The sequence below is a fragment of the Antrostomus carolinensis genome, unplaced genomic scaffold, assembly GCF_000700745.2.
Source record: "Antrostomus carolinensis isolate BGI_N321 unplaced genomic scaffold, ASM70074v2 scaffold32873, whole genome shotgun sequence".
Taxonomy (NCBI): Eukaryota; Metazoa; Chordata; class Aves; order Caprimulgiformes; family Caprimulgidae; genus Antrostomus; species Antrostomus carolinensis.
This window is the reverse complement of record NW_010303687.1, coordinates 11770-21356: the sequence shown is the minus strand read 5'-3', so window position 1 is coordinate 21356 and position 9587 is coordinate 11770. Positions and strand designations below refer to the sequence as shown.

The window sequence follows — 9587 nt, the reverse complement described above, 5'->3', positions numbered from 1 at the left end:
GACCTTTTTCTTTCTATCAGACTGGGTTGAATCAGGTCAGCTGATTCAGAAATTATTGGAGCTGGAGGACTGGAACATAGATGGAAGAACAACACAAGGAAGCTTGTTGCCTTCTAAACTCTGTCTCAAAAATAAGGCAGTTTTGGTGTAACAATGGGTCCCTAATATCAGGTGAGGTATTTGCTGTAACAGTGACCAGCCAATCTCTGTCCTTTGGGTATCTAAAGGCTGCCAAGCTCCAGGACTGTCCATAGTGTGCTTACTGCTTATTTCCTGTGCAGAGCCTTCAGCCTGGAAATCGGGGCCCTGCTGTGTAGGAACTGCTCAGGAGCCCAGACAGTCTCTAACCTTAGAGTCACTTACAGCTGGATGGACAAAGAGTGGGAGAAAGGGAAGAATCAATTATCTCAAACTTACATCTCGGAAAACAAAGGCCAAGATCAGCAACTTACTGAGGAATCCTGTGAGAGTTGGAAGGAGTCTCGTTCCCAGGATGTCCCCATCTAGGGCCCTAGAGTCCACCTCAGCACCTTCTTGTTTCATCACCCAGGCAGAATTCAACCTTTCATGGGCATTTCTGATTCACTGCCCTCAGGAGCTGAGTCAGTCTTACCCACGCTTCTCCTTTGGCAGCTGAGGCCACATGGCATGCTGATGAGGAAATGTTATTTGTTGTTCTATTTGGGTTAATTATTCATGGGCACTGTGCTGAAAACACTCGGAGCTGCTTTCTGAACAGTCCTTGAGCTGGTGTGCAGGGAGGGACTTACCAAATGCTGGTGGCGGGGCTGCCTTTCCACGGCCAAGAGCTCTTCCATCTGCTTCCCTTCAGCCCTTGTCACACTCCCCATCTCTCATGGCTTTGGCTGTGCTCTTTGGCATTATCTGAAAAAGAAAGAGGCAAATACTTGGAACACTGTAAACATACAATCAGAAATGGCATTTGACCAAGGAGGCACTGACCCTGGCGTGGGGAGAATATAAACATGATCCTCTGACTCTTGATTTTTCAGTCATACTGTACAGCTGAGGATAAACCAGTTGCAGGGTTTCAGACCTCTTTGTCCTTCTGCAAAAGATGCCTTCACCCTCCAGATAACCTGCAACTCTCTGGAAGCCTTTTTCCTATAGGCAAGGCTCTCCCTCTTTAGTGCATGCTACTGGAAATCCATTTTTCATCTCAGAACAGAGTAACCTGTAGCTTTCGGAGCACTTGAAGGTTGTTTACAGTAAGACAGAGCTCGAATTGCTAAGACACGCTCACCCGCATGCATTAGCACTAAACAGTGGTTTTCTAGGGTTATGGTTCCATAAACATTTTCTGACAGGGGTGCAGACCCTGCATAGAAGACTTAAGCTTAGCAAAAGTAGGATTACTTTCTTAGTTGCTCTTCTGAAGACCCTTAGAAGTCATCTAGGGCTACCACCTGGGGTCTCTGGAACAGAGGCTGAAGCTCTTCCAAGTTTCTAGGGGTACCTCTTCAGGGCTAGCATTTGCTTAGAGAGCTCATCATTGTGCCTTGGACTGCAACCAAGATACTCATGGCCTGTAGGCAGCAGCTCCACCAGGCAGCCACCCCACCCAGCTGAGCCAGTAAGTGCAGGGCTGAGTCTTTTGACTGCTGTGAATTGCTCTTTGCAGTTACACAGACAAGAAACTGAGCCTGTGCTGCAAACGTTTCACCAGGACTTAGTGAAGTTCAAAGTTTATGGGGTGAGTTTTTATGTTGGGTCCTAGCAAAGGACACTACAGGTCTACTTAGGCTAATATAAATCACTGGTTGGCTTTTCTGCAAAACCCAGAACAGGATTCATATTCCAGCACTTGCTTCCTCACTTGAAATTTCAGGGGATTGTAATAGCCAAGGATTTGCTGTAGCCCACCCTGTAGCACATCTGCCCCATAAAAAAACAGGATAGAAGAGAGGATATTTATTCCAACTGGGCAAAATCCTCACCTGGTATAAATCAGTACAAATACAGAGAAGTCCAGGAAGCTGTGCCGTATCACACCAGAAAAAAATACAGTTTAGAATATACTTTCCATTCATTAATTCTTTGCCTAGAGCCAAGACAGACACCCTGTGGGACACATTAGCTCAGTTTCATCTACTGCAATCCCATGCAACTGCACAGGGGAGGAATTCAGATTCTGTGGACCATGTTCTCCACTGATGCAACCCTCTGCTTTTGTTAAATGAGCTTCTTGGGCTGAACAGTAAGTAACTGAGCTAAATACAGGTGTCGTTTTCTGGCCTGTACGCTGCAAGATATCAGCAGAGGTAACTGCACCGGTGCTTTTGGAACTTAAAAATCATGTAACTGATTGCAAATAGTTTACACCAGCAGAGAACTTGGCCTGTGAGTAATACACATAAAAACTACCTTCAGCCACAGAGATGGAGAAGTCAGTCCCCCACCTGCCTGTTGCCTAAGTAACGCGTCTCTAGGAGGATATTTTTTAAGCCAGTGTTATTTATCCAGTAGATGTAAGCAGGCCTGTTAGGGCCATACCAGGTCAACATATGTCTAAGCATGTGCTGAAGAACTTAATTAGTTCTCCCTTAGAAGAGAGGCTCCCAGTGCTATTTAAAGGATCATTATCTTACTGTGAGATGCCTTGGAGCCTGCTGCTAGGCCTAAGCTTAACAGGGCAAGTCTCTAGTCTGTTGGATGGGAGGAAAAAGTCTCCTCTTCGTGCTGAGGAGTAATTGCTGAGCAACTCCAGAAGCTAGAAGGTCAGTCCAAGGAGCAGGCGTCACAAAACCATGCTGAAACCCAGTGTAAGGGACTTAATTCACGTCTGGGCTGTAATATCTGCGTTCTATGCAGGGTCAAACTGTGTAGATCCCATTATTTTTCTGGTTTCTCTTTCTAGAGATCCAGCATCATCTGCTGTGCTTGGTGACTCCTTCTGAGGCAATTCCACTGAGTGTGAGAAGGGGTGACAGGATAGTGAGTAATGCAAACCTGACCTGAGCTACTGCCAAGTGTCTGTGTCAAACGCTGATCCTTATGTCATCACGGGACTCAAATGTAGGCAGCAGTTTCTTAGGATCAGCTCAGACCTTATGCGAGTGGCTCACTCATCATTCTCATGCCGAGGCTCAGTCATAGTTTTCATTTATAAGGCCAGAAATTAGAGACTGGAAACTGAATGCAAATAAGGGAATTAGGCGGGTTCCCCAAAGATGGATGGTTTTGTTATTCTGCCAGGAGGTAGCTCCATCAGTGGATGGACCTTTGGAAAACGAGGCTGAACAGCCTCTGAATGATAAAGCAGGGTCCCAAGCATCTTAAAGCTCGTAAAGCCCTGGCAGTCACCAGGGACACTGAGGCTGGATTGCAGAAAAGGGAGAATCCTGCACGTGCTTATCTTGACCTAAGAGTGGCTTATATACCACGTGGGACCTTGGTCTGCTCTTTGAGCTGTCAGGAGTTGTTCTTAGATGAGTTGTTATGGTAACTGAGCTAATGCCCCAAGATAGATGTTTTCAGGTGGCTCCAGGCCAGAAAATCAACACCAAGAGATTCCAGATAATAGACTTCTGCTAAACTCAGTGCCGACATCTACTTTATTTAACCTATTCACCGATGACTTACTGAACTCCATTCTCTGGGCAAACCATCTATGATGAGAATAGCTGCTTGGCCTCAGTGACCCTCGGCTTCTAAAAGACTGAGGGGATCCCATGTGCTGTGACTGAGTCTTTGCCAGTAAATTAACTGTGCCTGGGAGTTCCTTCTGCATTGAGAGAGAGGACTGCTGGCAGGCACAGAATGGCCAACATTTTCATATTAAATTCTTACCCTCCAAACCTGCGTGGACATGTTCAGACAGCCCATGAGGAACAGTCCCTGGCCCATGCTAGCTCCTGATCATCTGGACTCGCCCAAAACTCCAGCACTGTAACAGAGAGCAGTCATGGTACTGGTTTATTTATTAGTACAGACCTTGTCTAACTGACTGCTAGAGGTGACCGCACACAAAAGGAGCCTGAAACCAAGTGCAAGGGCTCTGTCAATGTGCTTGTGCTTATACCATTTCCAGATCCAGCTGGAGCTGTACATCCTTAGGAACAGTCAGTGACAGGCACACAGCACATCTAGGAATTACTCTGGATCACCCATTTCTATCTTCTATTTGAAATAGCTCGTGGGTAAAGTGGTGGATTCACCAGTTTAAGACAATATCACTTCACCTAACATCAAACATCAAAATGCAGCCCACAAATTATCAACAAGGAGCAGCTAATGCCATACTCCCAGTACCCAGCAGTGCTGGTGACTACACCGTGAGAGGCCTCTTCAGTTGGTGCTCCACAGCATGCAGCCCCCAAAGAACATCCAGGTGGCTTCACTGCAGCAGACAAAATTTGGGAGGAGTCATGCCAGTTTCAGGAACTCCCACATCACCACCAGACCAGCTGAGCAGCTACCTGGCTCTGGGGCCCTACACCGCCTCCAGAGCGAGCCAAACAGGTTCTGCCGTGGCGTGGTCCACAGTGCCAGGACTGATCACGCCCGGGGCATTTGGGCCAGCCTGCTGCATGCCTTTGTGGATGCTCTTGCATCTGGGCTGTATGGCTTCTTTTTTCATGTCAAGACTTGCTGGTGGTCTTGCTTTGAGCATCGATGGCTTGAACATCACAGGCTGGCCCAAGGCCACTGAGCTGGGGGATTTCTCTCTTCTTGTTCATTCACTTTTCAAGTCTTGCTTTGCTCATTTTACCCACTTGCAAACCATGTTATTATAATATGTAGTTCTCTAGGGCAGAAACTGTTTTTCAGCGTGTTCTTTGCTCAGCTCCTACTGCAACAGGATTGCAATCTCTATCAGTGCAGCAGTAATGTGATTAACAAGCTCTGCGCAAGGGGGAATTGCACCCTCAGTGGATGTGATATTCCCAGTTCTGGCTTGTCTCTATGTTTTCCCAGGGCGAGAGGTCATGTTGACTGAACTCCAAAATGGCTTGCTCGAACTTTTGGACACTAAGGTCTAAATAAATTTTCAGCATTAGCTGGTATGCTGATCCCTTTCCTGCCAAGCTGCTGCCTTAAGTGAATTTTTATGACTAAGTTATAAACCCCAGAAAACACGAGCAAGAAGTGGAAATGCTGAGTTGGCCTTTGCTAAATGCCAATTATCTAGAAAAGCATTAAGGGGGCGGTGGGGTGGGTGAAAAATAGGGTCATTTTCATGTTTTCTCTGGTTCAAAGTAAACTGTCCCGTGAGCCCCTTGTAGGAACACATGGCATACAGAGTGACCATTAATATTTATAGGCACGACACTGAGCTACAGACCTTGGCAATCAGAACAACTTTACTTTTGGAATTAATACAGCTCTGCTTAGCTGGCATCTCAGTAGGAGACACCAAAATTTTCAGCGAGAACTTAAGAAGTAGATGCCGACCTTTGATGGAGAGGGTCCATACTTCACTGAGTCGGTGAAGTGCTAAAGCCAACTCTTAAATCCTCAGGGCTGCTGGCCAAACCCAGCAGCATGGTCTCTATTCCTCTTTGCTCCTGTGTCTCCTAGACAGTCCCAGCACTGCATAGGCTACTCTCCCATATTCCCCAAGGTTGCACAGTTACCCACCTGATACACACCAGCATATCTCCATGGACACCACTGAAGCAAAAAGGGTTTGTAATACCTAAAGATCTAGCCAAATAGACTCAAAACAGCACTGTAATCTCAATTGCAATGCGGTGCAGTGCCTGCCTTCTCCCACTCTGTATTTCCTAACTCCTAGTTTAAGTGATAGAAAGAGCCCTCTAAAAAACAGCCCTCTGCACGCTGAGGAGCTGGGAAGGTGCTGAGTCACAGAGGCTGCACTCAGCCCAGGACTCTGGACTGAGCAGGGTGGTGACTGCCAAGCCACACACAGCACATCTCAGAGCTATCTAGAGGGACGATGCTACAGCAATAGCTCAGTCACCCCAACAGCCTTTAGAGAAATGTATCCCCAGTACTGGGGCATTTATCGTTATTGCCACACAAAATACTTTGGGAGTAGCTGAGGTTGTCACAACACAATAATCCTTCATGTCCAAGAACTCAAGGTGAGACGTGACTTCAAGGAGAGACTGTCCACCCTGCACAATGCACCCAGCCCTGGGAAAAGGAATGAGACTGGCCAAAGGTGCTTGTTCAGGAATCAGGAAGGTTTTGATAAAATCAAGGAGAAAAATATTAGAAATCCCACTCCCTTTTTCATGTACTCACAAAAATTAAGCTGGAGCTTTCAGCAAAAGGCTCTAAATTTTAAAAAATGGCTAGTGACTTCAAGTGGTCACCCTGAACACTGGGGACAGGATCTCCTGGCGATTTTTGCATTGCTGTGGTTACACCCTGCTTTTGCAGCATGTGGGAAGGTGCACAGCATGTTATGGAAATCAGGCATCTGTCAAAAGAGCATCAATATGTGCACTCCATCAACCGAGTCCCTCAGAATCCTGTTTTTACTCTCCAAAATTTTAGGCTGTACAATTTAGGAAAATAAACACTGGAAACAACAACAAATAGAAATGCTCCTGCCATTAAAAACAAGGTGAAATGGAGGAGCTGAGCCAAGTTAATCAGAGCACTGAAATGAGATGTTGGAGAAAGGGGCCGTGGGTGACTTGGGGTTTGCAGTTAGCTGAGCGATGTGAAATCTCTTGTGTCTGGCTGAGCTCTGAAAGGAAATGCTTTATTAAATCTTCTTTGTGTAAGATTTCAAGCTGTCTCTGGACTGGAAAATAGGACCATTCCAGTATGTGGCATATAATCAGGAACTGAAGTCTTTAGTGCAGGTTTTTTCTGCAGAGGAAACTCTGATCAGCGTAGACACATAACTCAGAGAGCTCAGAATTCAGACAGCTGAATTAGTACACCCGTGCTGTGCTCTGCACCCCTTCTAGCCAGTATCCCCAAAATGCTTCACAGAATCAATCATGTTGGCAGCAACAACCAGGCATGAGGAAACACAACATAGGTGGGCATAAATTCACCCCACTGAATCTAAACTGTCCTGTGGGCCAGTGGGTCTGGGGTCCATTATCTGAGCTTTCATTCCCACTGGAACATAAGACTTGCCCAGATCTCCTTTGCACTGGCTATCCTGGAAGTCTCTAGTCTCACTGTACATAACTGCCATGATATGGCCGCATTTTGGGAAGCTGCAGCCTCTGGCCACCTCTGGCCAGCACTCGTCGTGCTTTGCTGTAAGCAGGAGGCTCACAGCTCTTCCCTGTCAAAGCAGGACTGCGCCACCCCCAGATACCTGCAGAAGGTAATTGCTAGAAACAAATGGAGAGAGCCAGGCACAAGAAGAAAGAATGAGGAGGAGAGGCTCCCAGAGCACTCCCCCATGTCTCACAATCTCCCTTCCACTTCTCTACATCTTATCTCTCCCTCTGTGCTTTGTCACGTAGTTGGGAAAGCGAGACCTGATCAGAGACAGGACAGGCAGCATCAACCAGATGTCCTCCTCCTCTTACCCCCTTATTTCACACCACAGCATATCTGGAGCTGAAGAGCCTTGAATCTCAATCCACCTGCTGGAAATTGCAGGGTTTGAGTTCCTGATCTACTTTCTGCAAACCCCAACAGGAAAGTGTCCCAAGGGGCTGAGATACTCAAAGCATTCCCCTTCCTTTGCGCCGCCCCCGCTGCAGACTTGCTCCTTGCCTACCTTTTATTGCTGACAAGAAGTAGGACAGAACCATTCTGGATATTAGCTTCTTTGAGAGTCTCATGCTCCTCGAGCTGCCTGGAGTTGTAATAAAATGTCTTCTTCCAGGAAGTGACACCCTCCCGTACTAAGTGAGCCCGTAGGTCCATCACTGTGTCTCTGGGCTTGACTGTCAGGGGCATCATCAGGTCCTCATCAGCCAGGTGAACCTTAATGTGGTACCTCTTCCAGCGAGAAAGGCTCCTTCGCAGCGTGTCCATCCTCTCCAGCTCACCAGGGACAGTGTGGCAGAGAGGAACATCCAGCTGGGAGGTGGGTAAAGCAGGGATGTGGCTCTGAAGAGGCTGTCTGCTGTGAACAACTTAAAATGTCCTGCCAAACCTGTTCCTCCCAGTTGCCGTGCTGCATGCTTCACATTCCAGGGAAGAGCTCACCTGGCTCCGAGAGCCTGCTGGCTGGGAAATGTCTCCATGAATCATTTCCACACACTCCTAAATCCCATAATTACAACGTCTTCACAAAGTGCTCTTCATTCCAATGGCTCTCAGAGGATTTTAAAGTTGGATTTCCATAGACATTAGAAATGTGGGTGCATGTGAGAAATGAATGGGTTTAGTAACCTCGTGTCTCCTGCTCTTAAAAAGTTGCCAGCTGTGGAGTAGATCAGTTCAACAAAGTAGGCGTTGAGGAACCTCACAGCTATTTAACATGGCCATTTTAATGAAGAAAAGTACTCTGCATAGTGAAAAATTCCTCATGAGGGAGAGACAGAGCATCCTAAAGGAGACACAGGGCCTGGCTGGTATGAACACCCCTCATTAGTGCAGTTTACCCCTAGGAGATCTACAGAGTTACTGTAGGCAAATGGGCTGAGACCCTCCAAAAGGGGTAGGACTCATTTGTTGCTCATCATACCATTGGGTATCTGATATTGACTCACGTGCTCCTCACTGGTTCATCATCTTGATTTCCTCTTCCTTTCAGATCCCTGCCTAGTTGAAGGGCTGGTTGTATCCTGCTCCAGCACGTGAGCAGGAGCAGCATCACGGGGCTGCAGGCACACCACACAAATGGACGACAACAGAGGCCCCCGAATACCAAGAAGAAAAAGCAACACTTTGGTAAATAACAACGACACCTCTGAAAGGAAGGAAGCAATGCCAGCCACAGGAGCTGGCTGTAATTGAATGATCCTGCAAGGCAGACTCTGTCAGTCACAAGATGATACTTCAGAGCAAACATCATCAAGATAAGGAAGTAATTTTTTTTTTTTCCTCAAAAAGATCAAGTCACCCTCTTATCTTGTAGGTAATTTCCTGTAGCTCATATTAGAGGAATTAATTCCCTTGTCCATTCTTCTCGACAGAGACCAGTATTTTCAGATCAAGGTACTACAAGATAGTTGACTTTAGAGTCTGCTCTTCACTAAAAAGGGGCTGCTCTTGCCCACTAGATAACAAAACAAACTGACAGATTTTCAGATATGGTGGCAGTCAGCTCTCATTGAGAACAAGAGAGGTGTCCGCTCTCCCATTGAGAAACAAGGTTTCCACCCTGTCTTCACACCTCCCTTCTTTTTCCCTCCCCAGCACATTATGTCTGTGCCAAGAACAGCAGCAAATATCTTCAGTTACACTACAGGCAAAAGAGATTTCCCTGAGCTCTTGAGAAGAACTGAAGCTTCTGCTAATGAGATTTTTTTCCCAGATTCCATGGCTGTAAAGGTATGATTGTTTTGGTGGGGACTGGGATTCTTTGGTTCTCACTCTGCCACTGAGTCGCTGCAAAGGCTTGTGATGAGTCATGTAGTGCCTTGTGTTTCTGTTTGCTGATCTCGTGACTGCTGCATAGTGTAACGTGTGCATTAAGCACCTTGGGGGAAATAGGAATGCTTTTTAGCACAGTC

The 9587-nt window shown here is 46.7% G+C and overlaps 1 protein-coding gene across 1 annotated transcript; it reads right to left on the bottom strand.

Moving 5' to 3' along the window:
• Nucleotides 1-469: 469 nt before the first annotated feature.
• Nucleotides 470-7988, bottom strand: LOC104522027 (uncharacterized). The gene is made up of 2 exons (XM_082931554.1): nucleotides 7682-7988; nucleotides 470-885 (listed from the first exon to the last, which is right to left on the bottom strand). The coding sequence occupies exons 1-2, from the start codon at nucleotides 7939-7941 to the stop codon at nucleotides 882-884; spliced, it is 264 nt and encodes an 87-aa protein (XP_082787680.1). The 5' UTR covers nucleotides 7942-7988; the 3' UTR covers nucleotides 470-881.
• Nucleotides 7989-9587: the final 1599 nt, after the last annotated feature.

Bases quoted from the DNA above. Each gene is read 5' to 3' on its own strand.
- LOC104522027 (XM_082931554.1), bottom strand. From the start codon at position 7,941: ATGGACACGCTGCGAAGGAGCCTTTCTCGCTGGAAGAGGTACCACATT.